Source organism: Coregonus lavaretus (genome assembly GCF_964263955.1).
Source record: "Coregonus lavaretus genome assembly, contig: HAP1_SCAFFOLD_172, whole genome shotgun sequence".
Taxonomy (NCBI): domain Eukaryota; kingdom Metazoa; phylum Chordata; class Actinopteri; order Salmoniformes; family Salmonidae; genus Coregonus; species Coregonus lavaretus.
The window spans coordinates 106,493-124,535 of NW_028156410.1; the positions used below are offsets into that span (position 1 = coordinate 106,493).

General features: G+C 41.6%; 1 protein-coding gene across 1 annotated transcript; it reads right to left on the reverse strand.

The window, feature by feature from the left end:
* Positions 1-3,738: 3,738 nt before the first annotated feature.
* LOC311126374 (sulfotransferase 2B1-like) lies at positions 3,739-6,100 on the reverse strand (the record flags this gene model as incomplete). Its single annotated transcript, XM_084200382.1, has 6 exons — positions 5,901-6,100; positions 5,312-5,520; positions 5,062-5,188; positions 4,868-4,965; positions 4,012-4,192; positions 3,739-3,863 (listed from the first exon to the last, which is right to left on the reverse strand). Exons 1-6 carry the CDS (start codon positions 6,037-6,039, stop codon positions 3,739-3,741), a joined length of 879 nt encoding a protein of 292 aa, XP_084056508.1. The 5' UTR covers positions 6,040-6,100.
* Between the last annotated feature and the right edge of the window lie 11,943 nt (positions 6,101-18,043).

Genomic DNA, 18,043 nt, shown 5'->3' on the forward strand with positions numbered 1-18,043 from the left:
TGGACTTGGGCTGTTTTTCATGGTTCGGGCTAGGCCCCTTAGTTCTAGTGAAGGGAAATCTTAATGCTACAGCATAGAATTACATTCTAGACGATTCTGTGCTTCCAACTTTGTGGCAACAATTTTGGGGAAGGCCCTTTCCTGTTTCAGCATGACAATGCCCCCATGCACAAAGTGAGGTCCATACAGAAATGGTTTGTCGAGATCAGTGTGGAATAACTTGACTGGCCTGCACAGAGCCCTGACCTCAACCCCATCAAACACCTTTGGGATGAATTGGAACACCGACTGCGAGCCAGGCCTAATCGCCCAACATCAGTGCCCGACCATAACTAATGCTCTTGTGGCTGAATGGAAGCAAGTCCCCTCAGCAATGTTCCAACATCTAGTGTAAAGCCTTCCCAGAAGAGTGGAGGCTGTTATAGCAGCAAAGGGTGGACCAACTCCATATTAATGCCCATGGTTTTGGAATAAGATGTTCGACGAGCAGGTGTCCACGTGTAGTGTATATTCATCCAAAGACCCATCACCATGCCCTTATTCTGAACTATAGATTCATAGAGTTATATTTGGGTGGTGTATGAGGGCAGCAGCAGGTCTCCAGGTGCAGTGATCTAGCTCTAGCTCTTTCCTCTGATAAACAGCAAACACTTCTCATCAAAGAAACATTCCTGCCAGGTATGCGCTCTCTGAAGCACCACTTGGCTTGTCGTGTAAGTACTAATCAAGGGAACACTCATTGGATCAGCGTGATACACTGCAACTCATTGATATAAGCTATGATCGGGGGGATTATGACCTTTGTTAGTGTTCGCATAACGTCACCATAATGTTCCCAGCTTGACAGGCCCAAGGGGGATGGTGACACATGACGCGGAACTTACCACCAGTGAAAGAAGAGACCATTTCCTCTTTGACTAAACCACTTCCTGTACTAATATTGCTGATACATGGCATACAGGGACAGAGTTCGGGTTGACCCCCAGAAATAGCTCTGTGGCACAACACTTTGAAATGGAATCCAGTGGTGTATCCTGACGTTTTTTTAAATTTATTTATTTTATTTCACCTTTATTTAACCAGGTAAGCCAGTTGAGAACAAGTTCTCATTTACAACTGCGACCTGGCCAAGATAAAGCAAAGCAGTGCGATAAAAAAACAACAACACAGAGTTACATATGGGGTAAAACAAAACATAAAGTCAAAAATACAACAGAAAATATATATACAGTGTGTGCAAATGTAGCAAGTTATTGAGGTAAGGCAATAAATAGGCCATAGTGCAGAAATAGTTACAATTTCGTATAACATTGGAATGATAGGTGTGCAAAAGATGATGTGCAAATAGAGATACTGGGGTGCAAATTAGCAAAATAAAAAACAATATGGGGATGAGGTAGTTGGGTGGGCTAATTTCAGAAAGGCTGTGTACAGGTGCAGTGATCGGTAAGCTGCTCTGACAACTGACGCTTAAAGTTAGTGAGGGAGATAAGAGTCTCCAGCTTCAGATATTTTTGCAGTTCGTTCCAGTCATTGGCAGCAGAGAACTGGAAGGAATGGCGGCCAAAGGAGATGTTGGCTTTGGGGATGACCAGTGAAATATACCTGCTGGAGCGCAGACTACGGGTGGGTGTTGCTATGGTGACCAGTGAGCTAAGATAAGACAGGGATTTGCCTAGCAGTGATTTATAGATGACCTGGAGCCAGTGGGTTTGGCGACGAATATGTAGTGAGGGCCAGCCAACAAGAGCGTACAGGTCACAATGGTGGGTAGTATATGGGGCTTTGGTGACAAAACGGATGGCACTGTGATAGACTACATCCAATTTGCTGAGTAGAGTGTTGGAGGCTATTTTGTAAATGACATCGCCGAAGTCAAAGATCGGTAGGATAGTCAGTTTTACGAGGGCATGTTTGGCAGCATGAGTGAAGGAGGCTTTGTTGCGAAATAGGAAGCAGATTCTAGATCTAACTTTTGATTGGAGATGCTTAATGTGAGTCTGGAAGGAGAGTTTACAGTCTAACCAGACACCTAGGTATTTGTAGTTGTCCACATACTCTAGGTCAGACCCGCCGAGAGTAGTGATTCTAGTCGGGTGGGCGGGTGCAAGCAGCGTTCGGTTGAAGAGCATGCATTTAGTTTTACTAGTGTTTAAGAGCAGTTGGAGGCTACGGAGTGTTGTATGGCGTTGAAGCTCGTTTGGAGGTTTGTTAACACAGTGTCCAATGAAGGGCCAGATGTATACAAAATGGTGTCGTCCGCATAGAGGTGGATCCAAGCGTCACCAGCAGCAAGAGCGACATCATTGATATACACAGAGAATAGAGTCGGCCCGAGAATTGAACCCTGTGGCACCCCCATAGAGACGGCCAGAGGTCCAGACAACAGGCCCTCCGATTTGACACATTGAACTCTATCTGAGAAGTAGTTGGTGAACCAGGCGAGGCAGTCATTAGAGAAACCAAGGCTATTTAGTCTGCCAATAAGAATGCGGTGGTTGACAGAGTCGAAAGCCTTGGCCAGGTCGATGAAGACGGCTGCACAGTACTGTCTATTATCGATCGCGTTTATAATATCATTTAGGACCTTGAGCGTGGCTGAGGTGCACCCCTGACCAGCTCGGAAACCGGATTGCATAGCGGAGAAGGTACGGTGGAATTCGAAATGGTCGGTGATCTGTTTGTTAACTTGGCTTTCAAATACTTTCGAAAGGCAGGGCAGGATGGATATAGGTCTATAACAGTCACTGACAGCTGACCACAAGACCCATGACACACAAGCCCCCACAAAGACAACTCTGGGTTCATCTTCAACAACCAACCCAGACTGAATTACATGGCATTAGGTGGACATATGTGGGTGTATATTTTAGCAGCATCAATGAGACAACCAGAGCACTATGATAAAGACACATGACCACAGTCTCTGGTGGGTGAGACAGTATCCTAACTGTCACGAACGCTTTCATTACACAACTCACCATCCTTCACATTATTTTAGTTGAGGAGCACATGGAATCTGGGATTTCATAGGCCTAATGATGATATCTGCCCATATGTTAGCATCAGTCACATAGTTTTCCAACAACTCAGGGCTATGAACCTTACTGATGGAAGTACAGTACGTAGCTATGAGCTATATATGGGAAATCCAGGTTGTTCGGAGTCAAGCTATGTGACTGACGTAACAACAGCTGTTAATGTACACGTCAGCCTTTCTGGAGTTAATGTATCAGCCCTTCTGCTTGATGCACTGCCACACACTGGGAGGTTTTCTAATATGTCAATGTCAGGGAGTTAAATGTTTCCCTCTCAGATCCCATCAGCAGGCTAATGAGAGGGACAGGCTGACAGTGCTAGCTAGGGAGGAGACATGGTTTATTCATCTAGCTATTGCAGCACAAGCCAAGATGGAGGAGAAACTTCAGTCTCATTCGGTTAACTGTAACATTTCGATTTTATTAGAGGTGGAAAAACCCAACTACAACAACAAATAGGTCACCCACCATATTTGTTTATATTAGCATATACATTTATTGTATAGTTTTACTATATTGGCTTATGTACATTACATTTACATTCATGAAAACACAGAGAACATCAGTGGGACAATTCCAGGGTTTGTATGAAGCGTATCCATCAATCTCCGGCGGCATGAATAAGGGCCCTATCCTGATCCCCAAAGGCCTGTCCTCCTCCTCCTCCTCCTCCTCCTCCTCCTCCTCCTCCTCCTCCCCCTCAGGACTCAGGAGGACACTCCCACAGGAAGGTCAGGGGACAGTCTTGCATCTGGCAGCTGTAGACAGTGTCGAAACAACCAATCTGCTCCTCTGTGAAAGTGTTTCTCCAGTCACCGATTTTACCTGCAAAAAGAACTTCATTATTATGGCCAATCTCTCTCCACAGCACTGTGAGTGCAGGGGAGGCCTATGGCATTGTTCTATCCTTCTGACGCTGACTGACACATAACTCTAGTCAGGATTGTACTCCTGTTGAGCAAGGGAGCCTCACCTTTCCTCATGAATTTGCCTTTGTTGTGGTCCATGATCTCCTGTGGGATCAGAGTGTAGTTCACCATGGCATTGTCTCTCATGCTGCTGAAGCTGCAGTGTCTTAGGGAGCTGGTTAATTCCTTGCCCACCAGGGGGCTCTGCAGGAAAGAGCTGATCCTCTCAATCGAGCCTCGCAGGTCCTGAGGAAGGTCAATGCTCTCTCTTATTATAGATATGGACAAAGAGGGTTGTTTTCACAAGAGGCTGAATCGATCCTCTATGTCTAGTCTATCCACAATATTTGTGGAATACTAAGAGATCAAACGCTCATTAAGTTGGATACAGTGAATATCTACAATGCAAGCAATTATTTTTCCTAAAACAATGTTCATGCAGTATTTGATGTGCACCTATTCTCCAAGAATAAATCCTAATGTCACTTAAAATAGCATCTCACAAAGGTCTATTTATAATCTATGATTAATATTTTAATGTCTCTGATTTAACCAAAAAATTTGTTATTTCATAGTTTTGATGTCTTCACTATAATTCTACAATGTAGAAATAGTGAAAATAAAGAAAAACCCTTGAATGAGTAGGTGTTCTAAAACCTTTGACTGGTAGTGTATGTCTGAAGGCTAGCCTATTTATGTAGTCAACACAACCTTAGAGACTCATGAGACTGCTGTGATACAAGTGTTGTGTTTTGATGTCCTTAAATGGACATGTCTACAATATGGTTAGTGGTGACAACTTCTATGAGGAAGAGCCTCATTTACTGAAGTTTTACTGCAGAGAATGTAATGGGTTGTTTGCTGAGCAATTTATGACAACAACAATAAATAGCAGACAGTAATAGACAATAGCTCTCTTACCAGCCACATCTCCTCATAGGAGATATAAAGAAAATGTGCCAAGACTCCTGCTTGACTGGTCCAGCCTTTCACATGATCGAACCAGGACCCATAACTCACTGTAAAAATGGTCAACATTGGATTAAATCTGACTGTTAACAGGAGGATTAAATCCCAGAACTGCCCAAGGTACAAATCATTAAGTGTCAACTCACCTGTACCCTCTAGAAAACCATCCAGAAACTCATCAAATGAGTTGGGCTCTGGGAGGAACTTGGCCATTTTATGGAAGTGGTAATATGACACAGCAACATCTTTGGGGTTTCTGGCGACATAGATTACCTAAGAGATGGGGTGGAGAGAGTGTCACTAACTGTCAACATATCATTTCCATAGAGTTGCTTTACAAAATAGGAAATGTCTCACAGCATTGAGAATAGTATTTTCAACATAACCACATCTTACCTTAGCTTTGGAACCCTGGAGGGCAGAGGCCAGCAGGTGGTAGGGCAGGTGAGTGGTGATGATTCGGGGGCCCTGGGAGGCCCCCAGCACCTTTGCACAGTAATGCTGTTCCAGCCAGGGGGCTCGGGCCCAGTTGGGCACAGTTTTGGAGAGTTGTGGGTCCCCTCTGTTTTTCACAAGAGTGACCACTTCCTGCATCCAGGTAGTCCCTTTAACCAGAGATCACAGAGAGAAAGAAAGAAAGAAGAGAGAGAGTTAAAGAGAGAGCGAGAGAGAGAGTGAGAGAGAGAACTATATACCTAATACCTCTTTCTTCATTGAACCCCTCCCTAAACCAGTACAAGTTCAATAAAGACAGGTGGTCTGAGAGAAGTGTATCCTGAAAACAATTCATCAATGACAAGTAAAACCAACAGTAACAATACAATAACCTACTATAGTCTGTACATATGCAGTTATTAAAGCCCTGACTGTCTGCTTCAACTGCAAAGTGTGTGAAAGAGGGAGAAGTACTGTAGTTGGCTATTGTTGCAGCATGTCTAATGTGTTGTGACACCGAGCAGGTGTGTGACAGCTGTCCTTTCCTCACCTGATTTGGGGTAGGTGGCAATGACTGTGTCCCTGTCCTGGAACTGGAAGTGGAGGGCATAGTTCAGGGAGTCCTGGGTGTGAATGTGCCCAGGGAATGAGATGTGATGGAAGGTCTCTGTCACGTCCAGCCTGGCCATGTCTGTCCGTCTGCCTGCCTGTCTGCCTGTCTGCTTGTCTACTTAACTGCCTGTCTGCCTGTCTGGCTGTCGGTCTGCCTGTCTGTCTCTCTGTCTGTTCGTCTGACTGACTATCTGTGAGGAGGGAAGTATGAAATGCTCTGGCTTGCTACAGACCTTAAATAGCCAACCAACAAGATACAACAGGAACTGTAAGAGGAACTCATGGGAGAAAAGCTGAGTGGGTGACCTTAATGTTGTCTGCATGGAGGGGAATCTCCCAGGAGGTACTGTAGCTATGGGAATTACCACTGAGTAAAATGATCTGCACTGCCTGTACATAGAAACTGTCTCTGAGCCTGGTGGTCTGGGTCTTAAAGCTGGAATCCCTAGTTTCTACATCAATTTTTGGACTTATAGACAAATTTTCTTTTTTTTTTCTCACCTTTATTTAACCAGGTAAGCCAGTTGAGAACAAGTTCTCATTTACAACTGCGACCTGGCCAAGATAAAGCAAAGCAGTGCGATAAAAAACAACAACTCAGAGTCACATATGGGGTAAACAAAACATAAAGTCAAAAATACCACAGAAAATATATATACAGTGTGTGCAAATGTAGTAAGTTATGGAGGTAAGGCAATAAATAGGCCATAGTGCAAAATAATTACAATTAGTATTAACACTGGAATGATAGATGTGCAAGAGATGATGTGCAAATAGAGATACTGGGGTGCAAATGAGCAAAATAAATAACAATATGGGGATGAGGTAGTTGAGTGGGCTAATTTCAGAAGGGCTGTGTACAGGTGCAGTGATCGGTAAGGTGCTCTGACAACTGACGCTTAAAGTTAGTGAGGGAGATAAGAGTCTCCAGCTTCAGAGATTTTTGCAGTTCGTTCCAGTCATATACTCATTGATGCTTAAAGAATATAACTTATAAATGCCTCATGAGTTTAGTTCAACTCCTACCGCATCAGAATCCAAAATACAAGCTTGTTTTACTCCAATGTTTGTAAACAAACAAGGCCCAGTGCAGAAAACATGTATTTTCCTGTGTTTTATATATATTTCCACACTATGAGGTTGGAATAATACTGTGAAATTGTAAAAATTATGATAATGCCATTTTAGTGTAAGAGCTGTTTGAAAAGACCACCTGAAATCTCAGCCTGTTTTGGTGGGATGGAGTTTTGACCTGCCTGGTGACATCACCAGGTGGTAAATTAGTAAGAAAGAAATAACAGCTAGTTTTCAGTTTCCCCTCCTCACTCAGACCACTCCCAGAAAGTCCTAGCAAAATTCTTGCTTGAGAAATTGCTATTTGCTAAAAAAGCTATTTTTGTTTCATTTTGACCATTTTAATTGAAAACAATCACAGTAAGGTATTTAATTGTTACCCAGAAATTATTTAATATTGAGATCAAAATGGCTGCATTGGACCTTTAAGGGCTCCTCTATTCAATCCTTACTGCGGAAATTCAGTGTTACAGAATGATTGAAATTTAAAGGCAATGTTCCTGCGTTAGCGGAGACAGCATTCACGGTAAACACTGCTTATGTCGGCTCAATCAGAAATGACCTTTACATTTATATTGCGCAATCTGTAATGCTTCAGCGATACAGATTGAATAGAGCCCTAAAACTATCATTTTGATATCATGGAGGTCCGTACTTGTATCCATAGCTCTGTCTATGAGTTTGAGAGTGGTTATATTTCTCTAGGCCCATCTCTCAGCTTTTTACCAAAACACAGGCAGGGTGACGGTTTTGTTATTGTTTCAATTAAGGATTCTAGCTTTAATACTTCAGTACTCTCTGCCAGACTGAAGGATTTGCCTGATTCATGACCAGGGTGAATGGGGTCCCTGATTATACTACAGTGTTGAGTTAAATTTTTTCCACTGCTTTATTGACTCAAGGACCAGAGTTGTTGATGATGAGCGAAGAGTCCGGAGGGCGCTCTAAGGACGTTTTATCTAAGAGTTGATTATCATAATGCAAACAAGTCATGACCTTCGCAACTCATCTCCATGGTCATGGATAGATAAGACTCAAGGCTCTCTTTACTGCTCCTGATAGAGAGCTGACTGTAATCTGATTCAAATTAACCTCTCACCTCCAAACACTTATCTTTAGAGAAGACTTCAAAGTAACCAATCATAAGAGGCTATTACGGGATGGTCCTCACAATAGTCAGGATGATAAGCTAATGATACCCATAAAAACGATGAATTCAGTCATAAATGAATAAACCAACACAATGGCCAACACAGTGGTTAGAGTGCTTGCACTGAGATTGGAAGACTGGGGGTTCCATCCCTGGTTGAGTCATACCAAGGATCGAACCTCATGCCTCTCTGCTTGGCACTCGACATTAAGGAAATGGATTGGGGGTAAGGTCCTGCGACTGACTAGCGTCCTGTCCAGGGGGTGTACTTGCTCCTGCCCCTATGTGTCATTCTGGCTCAGACAAGGCTTACTTGTCTAAGGCTTACTATTTAGGATTATTAGGAATACCTGTAATGTATCATATGCTATTTAGCAGCAAAAGTTTCCCAGATGTTAGAGTTGCTTTGCAGCGGGGGCGCTGTTGGAAGCCAAGGATGTAGCACGCGTCTCCCTATCGCTCCTGAATTAGTGACCAAATTTATATATTTAACTTTGCAAAATTGCATACATTTCTGTTTGCCCAGGCGTCTGAAGAGACCCATAAACAACTCAGTTCAAGTTTAATAAATTTAAATTCGTAATGACATCAACCCGGCCAAAAACAGAGTCTGCAAGAGCAGGCCGCAGCAAGCCTGCAACTTCTCCCGACTCACCCCCGCCACCGAACGCTGCCAATGCCGGCCCCACGGAAACACTGACTGTGGAGATGCTGCAATCCGTGATAGGCACCCTCAAAACCGACATTTTCGGAAAAATTGACTGTCTCTCTACCAATCTCAGGTCAGAGATATCAACGATCAAAGACGAGCTTAAAAAATCTATCGAGAGTATACAGAATAAGCTCGACGCACATGGGGTGACTTTATCGGATTTGGAGCGAGGTGCTACAGACCACAGCACTCGCATTAGCGAGCTAGAGGCTAACGTCGGCTCATTGACAACTAGGGTGGCATTCCTCGATAATAGATGCGAAGATATGGAAAGTAGAATGCGGAGGAACAACATTCGTCTACTGGGAATACCGGAGGGAGTGGAGGGCCCAAGGCCCACGGAGTACATGGCCCAGCTACTTCAGGAGCTGCTCGGGCTAGAGGAGAAGCCATTGCTAGACCGGGCTCACCGCACTCTGCGTAGCCGACCCAGGGATGGAGAACCCCCGCGACCATTTGTCATCAGGGTGCATTTCTTTCACGTCCGCAACGACATACTGAGAAGATCGGGAGAAGCATCCCCTCTTCTACATAAGGGTAAAAGAGTCTCGATATTTGCGGACTACACAACAGCTGTGGCTAAGAGGCGGGCTAGCTTTGGAGCTGTGAAACGCCAACTACACGCCTGCCCGGGCGTGAAGTTCGGCCTCATCTACCCTGCGGTTTTGAGACTGACTTTACCGGACGGCTCCATGCACAGATTCGAGGACCCGGCTATAGCGGCAGATTTCATCAACAAGAACGTGAAAGCGGCTGTTGTACCGCATGGTGTGTAACAAAAGGTTGGCTGGCTGGTCTTCCTAGCAGGCTAGTTAGCAGGCCGAATGGGTGACTAACGAAGCCATCTTTGCTGGGTTCATCGACATATGAAGGTCATTCTCTTTTTTATCTCTTTATTTCCAGCCCAGGTTTGCCGCCTCTAATGCCAATATCTGGGGGTCTGCATGGCTGTTTCAGTTTGATCATTTACCATCTGCGCCGAGGTTAAACCTCTCTTAATCGAGGATAGTTTTCCTTAGACTCTGTTGGGGACCATTCTATCCATGTTTGGCTTACTCTAGTTAAATGGTCACTAATCTTAGGTAGCACAGAGTAAGAGTTATCATGCTTAGCTCTAAACTTTCTTTGTATTTAGGGTTTTGCTTGCATCTCATTTGGGGAGATGCTTCGGCAAGGGCGGGTGTGAGGGAAGGGTTTGTTCACTCTCTATTTGTATATAGTTTGTATGTGTTTTTTGTGCCTCTTCGCTTGTCTTTGTTTTTTACATTTGCGCTTTTAGGTTCAACTAAGATCTTCAGTTTACATTGTACCTTGTCCTTTACACATCCTCTCTCTCTCTTAAGATATGACTCAGCCTAGTGTAGCCCATACTGCTGGAGGGAATGGCTTTAATTTTCTTACTTGGAACTGCAGGGGCATAAATAACCCAGTTAAACGTAGTAAGGTGCTACACCATCTTCATCATTTGAAAGCTCACATCATCTTTCTCCAAGAAACTCATCTGAAGGTATCACAACACTCAAGTCTTAGGTGCAGATGGGTGGGTCAGGTGTTCCATTCCTCATTTCAGAGTAAGGCGAGAGGGGTGGCTATTTTACTTCACAGATCGGTACCTTTTACATGTTCTAAGGTGATCGCAGATCCCCATGGTAGATATATAATTGTCAGTGGTAGGCTGCTCAATACAAAGGTTCTTCTTGTTAATATCTATGCTCCTAATTGGGACAATGGTGATTTTTTCAAATCGGTTTTCTCTACACTCCCAGATATGTCCACCCATATGTTGATTTTAGGAGGTGACTTTAACTGTTGGTTAGACCCACAATTGGATCGATCCTCCACTAAACCTACCACCTTATCAACCTCAGCTAGAGTTGTTCGAACCTTTATGTCTGAATTCGCAGTCTCAGATCCTTGGAGAATGGTTAATCCAGCTGGGAAAGCATACTCTTTTTTCTCATCGGTTCACCACACTTTTACGCGCATAGACTACTTCCTTGTTGACGACCGGCTCCTCCACTCCATATCTTCATGTTCATATAACCCAATTGTTGTATCTGACCACGCCCCTGTTACTATGGAAGTAGCTTTTCAAAATGTTGACAATCAGCGACCGCCTTGGCGACTAAAAACTCAACTGCTCAGTAATGAACACTTTGTCAATTTTGTTTTGAGTCAAATCGACTTTTTCATGATTACAAATAGAACCCCAAACATCTCTGCGTCTACTCTCTGGGAAACTTTGAAAGCTTATATCAGAGGTGAAATTATCTCCTACACCGCACATGAGAACAAATTGAAAAGGCATAGGTTATCTATGTTAACACGCTGTATTGCCCAATTAGATGACATTTATGCCGTTTCACCATCCCCGGATATTTATAAGGAACGTTTAACTCTGCAAGCAGAATTTGACACACTATTAACAGACCAGGTTACTGAAATGCTTGTCAAGTCTAGGAGCACTTACTATGAACAAGGAGATAAAGCCAGTAAATTATTAGCTCACAAGTTACGTCAACTATCATCATCATCTCAGATTACAAAAATTCGTACATCATCTGGGATATCATTAGATCCTGGGGGGATCAATGAGGAGTTCAAGAGATATTACCAGTCTCTATATACCTCTGAAAGTAAAGCGGATACACTGGAATTGGATGATTTCTTCCACTCACTTTCTGTGCCTTCGGTCGGCCGGGATTTGGTTAAAAAATTAGAGCAGCCGATCACTGTTGAAGAACTGTCTAACGCTGTCAAATCCCTTCAATCTGGGAGAAGCCCAGGGCCTGATGGCTACTCGACAGAGTTTTATAAAAAGTTTATCTCCAAAATAGCCCCTATTCTAATTGAAATGTACAATGATGCATTTGTAAATGGTGCTCTCCCACATACTCTCACTCAAGCAACCATTTGTGTTATTCTTAAAAAAAACAAAGACCCTCTTGACTGTGCATCATACCGTCCAATTAGCCTGCTAAATGTGGACTATAAAATTCTAGCCAAAATTCTGGCAACGCGGCTAGAAACAGTCCTCCCATCAATTATCTCTCCGGATCAAACAGGATTTATAAAAAATAGACACTCATTCTTCAATCTCCGAAGATTATTTAATATTATATACAATCCTTCTGTCGACAATACCTCTGAAGCCATTATATCCCTGGACGCGGAGAAAGCGTTTGATCGGGTGGAATGGAAATACCTTTTTTACACTCTAAATAAATTTGGCTTTGGCTCCAAATTCATGACCTGGATAAAACTTCTGTACTCATCCCCCCAAGCCTCTGTCAGGACTAATAACACTCAATCAGATCGCTTCCCTTTGCAAAGATCGACACGTCAGGGTTGCCCTTTAAGTCCCTTACTGTTTGCCCTCGCCATAGAGCCACTTGCAATAGCACTTCGCTCCAACCCCCTCATCAAAGGCATAGTCAGATACGGACACGAACACAAACTGTCTTTATATGCAGATGATTTATTAATATACACATCCAATCTTTCTGTCTCTGTCCCTGCTGCCCTTGCTACTTTCGCATCCTTCGGTCACTTATCAGGGTATAAACTAAATCTCAGTAAAAGTGAATTGATGCCACTTAACATGGCTGCAAAAAAATCCCCTTTACATAACTTGCCATTTAAAATAGCTCACAGTAGTTTTATTTATCTCGGGGTACATGTCACAATTAGGTTTGAAAACCTTTTTCAAGCCAACTTTGCTCCTCTCTTAACCCGTACTAAGGACGATTTGGAACGGTGGTCTTTACTACACCTCTCCTTAGTTGCTAGAATTAACTCTATTAAAATGAATACTCTCCCTAAATTCTTATACCTCTATCAGTGCCTTCCAATATTTCTACCCAATACATTTTTCAAAAAGATCGACGGCCTAATTCTACCCTTTATATGGGACAAAAAGCCTCCTAGGATGCGAAAACAGCTCTTGCAGAGGCCCAAACCAGACGGCGGTCTAGCTCTACCAGATTTCAGATTCTATTATTGGGCCGCTAACCTTAGGATCATTCAGTACTGGTTGCAGAGCAGAGTGATATTCCCACCCCCAACTTGGCTGGAGATGGAGGCTGCCTCGTCTACACCGGCATCATTGTCTTCCCTCGCTCACTCCTCTGTTACAGGCCCTTACTCCTCCTTCACCAATAATATATGTGTCAAAACAACATTGAAGATCTGGAATCAATTTAGGCGCCACTTTGGGTTTCAAACAACCTCTTCCTTGGCTCCGGTAGCCTCAAACCCAGCTTTTCCCCCATCTATGATTGATGGTGCTTTCTCAACATGGTCTAATCTCGGTATTAAAAGATTCAGAGATCTGTATACTAACAATACATTTAGTACGTTTCAACAATTATCAGCTAAATTTGGTCTCCCCAGACATCATTTTTTTAGGTTCTTACAAGTCCGGAGTTATGTCCGCAGCATAGATCCAGGATTCCCCAACCTTTCTGGTGGAACACAGTTCGACACATTTCTCACCCCACTTCCTAATCAGAAAGGCACATTGTCAATAATCTATAGTCAAATTTGCTCACTACAAGCCATCTCATTAAACAATATCAAATCCTCTTGGGAGGAGGAACTGGGTGAGGAAATATCTGATGAACTATGGGAAGGGGCACTCAAAAGGGTACATAGCTCTTCTATTTGCGCTCGACACGGCCTCATCCAATGCAAACTCATTCATAGGGCCCACTGGACCAAAGCAAGACTATCAAAAATTTACAAGGATGTGAACCCTAATTGTGTTCGATGTAACCAGTCCCCTGCTAATCATGTGCACATGTTTTGGTGCTGCCCATCTCTTGTTGGTTTCTGGAAAGACATCTTTAACACACTCTCAGAATTAAGCGGCACACAGATCGAGCCAGACCCTCTCATTGCATTATTTGGAGTTTCCTTACCCACAATACAATTGACCAAAATGAATAAGGATGTAATTGCCTTTGTCACGTTGTTAGCGAGACGATTAATTTTACTTAGATGGAAATCCCCTGCAGCCCCTTCTCATGCTCTTTGGATTAAATCTATTTTGAATTGCATAAAGTTGGAGAAAATAAAACAGACACTCAATGGGTCTGTAGACAAATTCTATGCAAAGTGGGCTCCCTTCTTTTCTTATGTTAAAAGAATACATTTCCCTGCAGTTCCAGAGTGATGTGTATTTATATATTGGTGATGTAAGAAGCCTGGTATGTGCATATACGACATCTCGGATGTTAAGGACGGTAATAACTGTGCTAGCTGACCTATAACAACTAGATCAAAACAGATATATTTCCCTCTTTTTTTTTTTATATAATTTTTTTTATTTTATTTATTTTTTATATTTTTATTTCTTTTTTTTTCTTCTTTTTTTTGTGTTTTATCTTATTTATGTGTTTAATGTCTATTTTTTCTTTCATGTCTGTCTCTCTATGTTTTGCTGTATCGTTGTCTTCAAATTGTTGTTCCATATTCATACCAAATAACTTTCAAGTGCAATTATTTACTAAATGCTGGTACTGAAAATTCAATAAACAAAGTATAAAAAAATAAATAAAAAAAAGAGTTACTTTGCAGCTTCCGGTTTCATTTCCAAAATAAAAGTCTAGAGCTTGTTTTAGAACTGCATTCAATAACAACGTTATACCAGTAGATGGCGTAGAATAGGATTGGGCCTTCAGCAAATGACTTGTGTAAATATGATAAAGACACAGAAGGGCCTTGTCTAGAATAACCGCCTGAGCTGCAAAACAGAAAGTAAATATGATTTAGGCTAGGCCTATTCCGCTATCTAAATATGACATGCTGTTGTGTGTTATTTAATGGCCAAATAATTGCTTAATTTATTTTTTATAGCCGAATGGGGCTACTGTGGTGATCATGTGTGAATCACACTTTTTCCAGTATTTGGGAGCACGGACAGTAGGCCTTATATTAGGCATTTTGACTGTTGTATTAGTGAATTCCACTCGGTATGTAGGCTTGTTACAGCCATTTGCGTTGCACAATCCCATCAAGCAGAGGCTATATCCATATCAATAAATGAGACAAAACAAAATATTGATTAAGTCTTGGCTATAACCTGTCCTGAGTTTAATAGCCAAGGGGTCCCAAATGGTCAAGACTATCTATAGCCTATTCTTATTGCCAGATCTGTTTTCCCTATCAGCCACTGCACATGCTTCTTCAACTATTTTGTTAAAAATATATTTAGAGGCTATATTTAGAGGCCCGTGAGCTAGGGACTCTTTTTAAGGGGATCCCTATAATAAACACAGTTATAAAACACAAATAGAGTTCTAAAATTATTCCGCAAGACACCAGTAACCAAAATGATAGCCTAAATTGCAATGCCTACAAGTTGAAGGCCTATTTTTTATTTGGATAGGTCTAAATTAAACATTTAATTATTAAAGTGATAGGCTAAAGAACTTTGGAGAATTTTGATAATTTTGAATACACACATGAATTTCAATAAACAAATGGATAAGACTGTTCTACTCTCTTTGATTTAGTTCCTTTTGCAACTCAGACAAATTACTGAATGGATGACATACTGACTGACTGAACTGAATGAAGGATTAATTAAATGTTCAAATATGTTGGAATAACGAGTTGCACGCATCATGCATGCTCTGCACTTTATTTGGCTAGTAGGCAAATAAGCCTACATTAGGGTATAATGACTCTATGGCTGCATGCCTCCAGAAGGGCATCTTCTGAGGCTGAGGGGTGCTTTTCCAAAGGCGCATGGTTCTGTGGTGTCGCATGGAGATCACAAGCTCTTCAACTGGGCAGCAGTGTGGCGATGGAGGGAATAACCTATAGGGAGACCACTGCGACAGAGTTATTGTAAAGTGTGGGAATAAGCTTATGCCAGATTTAGCCTACGTTTAACCTCTCTCTTGTTCATTTCAAAGTCCATATGTTTATGACCTGATTCATAGAAATCATGTAAAATCATTTAAAATTCATATTAACCCCTCCTACAGAATATGCTTTGGCAAGATTTTGAGTGACGAAATAAATATCAAAATGTTATATTTAAAAAACATTGAGTGGCAAAGACTCCAGTAGTCATACATGATTCATAGATTCACCAAACATCTATTATTGTTCTATGTTTCATTATTCCTGGTAGATACTATTGGTTATGATTGCAGACAGAGCCCAGAGAATGGGATGGTGCAATAATTAATTAGTCATATTTTGATAAGGTGCATGCATGGTGATGTCCACGTCACCCAGCGATATGCCCATGCTGTAGAGATACACCTGGCAGACTATAACACTTCACTGTTGTAGGCATAATACAGCGAGTGCTATCTAGACTTGCGCTGGCAAACAAATCCATTACATTAGCTACCTAAATGTGAAGTAAACTCAACTGAGAAGTAATAGAGAATGGAGACTTTTAAATTGAAAACGTGCAGAATACCTCTTTCTGGTTTTCCTGACTTCCGTTTCTTTTTTCACTGTGTTATGCTTGTTTGCGTAGCATTCCACACATCCCGTTTGGTGTATGTTTTTTTTGTTGGTGAGATGAAACTGTCAAAAATCTGAAAGGTATTATTGTACGACAGAATTGCAACACAAGATTTGTTCATGCCTAAAATGTCAGTCCGTAATCGTAACATGGTGTTTGTATGTTCTGTAGTATCTGAGGAATTTATGACTTTGTTAATGTTTGCAAATGGTAGCTTAGAGAATGTTGATTTGGCCCAGGGAGACATCTGGAGAGCAGTTCTATAGGAGTACCCTAAAGCAGAGGAAGTCTGTTAGGTGACCTCCTGGGATCCGATCATTTTTTAAATGTTTTTAAATATTAGTGTGATTTTAGTATTTGGTTATGAATCAAAGGGGCGAAATAGAATGTGATTCATTTTTATATTTTTAGTTGATATTGATGTTTTAATTTGAATGTGTTGTTTTGCAAAAGATACTGTTTGGTCTTTTCTTTTCTTCCAGAAGCATATGGGGGAATATGTAGAGGGGATTCAAATACTCAAACAAGGACAATATGAAGGGACAATATGAATGGACTGGAGGAAGTGGAACAAGGAAGATGTGGAAATGTTCAGATTCCATCATCAACAATGCATTGGAAGTCGACACTGCTGAGGAGATGAAGTGTAGTGGACTACATTCCAGTGTCTGCAATGATATATAGACATATTTGCATGTGTAATACATAATTTGTGTCATATTCTTTCTGTATTAAGTATTAATTTTTGAAGAATGATATTTGCTGTTATTGGGTACATGTGGGGATCTCAGATGTTTTTGTTTATTTCGTGGATGCTTAGGGACATGGGGTCTAGGCAGGGATAGAGAGAATCCACAGGAGGGTCCGATGGGTCGACCAGCCTGAATGTGGACATTTTTTGATAGTATTTTGTTTGCTGAGGCTTTCATGTGTATTTAATTGCATCATAGTTTCAAATGCATTGATAAAGATTTATGAATTGATCTGGAGTACTTAAGTGGTTGCCTGGGGCAGAGGGGCCGTGAGAGAAATTTACTGTCTTGATTGATGGATGGATATTTGGAAAGAAGGCTGCCAGACAGGTTTTTCGCTCTCACACTCCATAAAGATTTGTTCATATTTCATAGAAATGTATTTACACTCCATAAAGATTTGTTCATATTTCATAGAAATGTATTTACACTCCCTAGAAAAATGTCTTTTTGGTTTGTTGTTAAAAGATACTCAAGAAGAGAAATTGTTATTTGTCATAAACCTATTCTGTTTGTTTTCGAGACTTAATTTGTCTCGAAGGGGGGAATATGTAGTATCTGAGGAATTTATGACTTTGTTAATGTTTGCAAATGGTAGCTTAGAGAATGTTGATTTGGCCCAGGGAGACATCTGGAGAGCAGTTTTATAGGAGTACCCTAAAGCAGAGGAAGTCTGTTAGGTGACCTCCTGGGATTGGTCTGTAGGGGAAACACCCATATCAGATTACATAGGATATACAGTGGGGAAAAAAAGTTTTTAGTCAGCCACCAATTGTGCAAGTTCTCCCACTTAAAAAGATGAGAGAGGCCTTTAATTTTTATCATAGGTACACGTCAACTATGACAGACAAAATGAGAAAAAAAATTCTAGAAAATCACATTGTAGGATTTTTTATGAATTTATTTG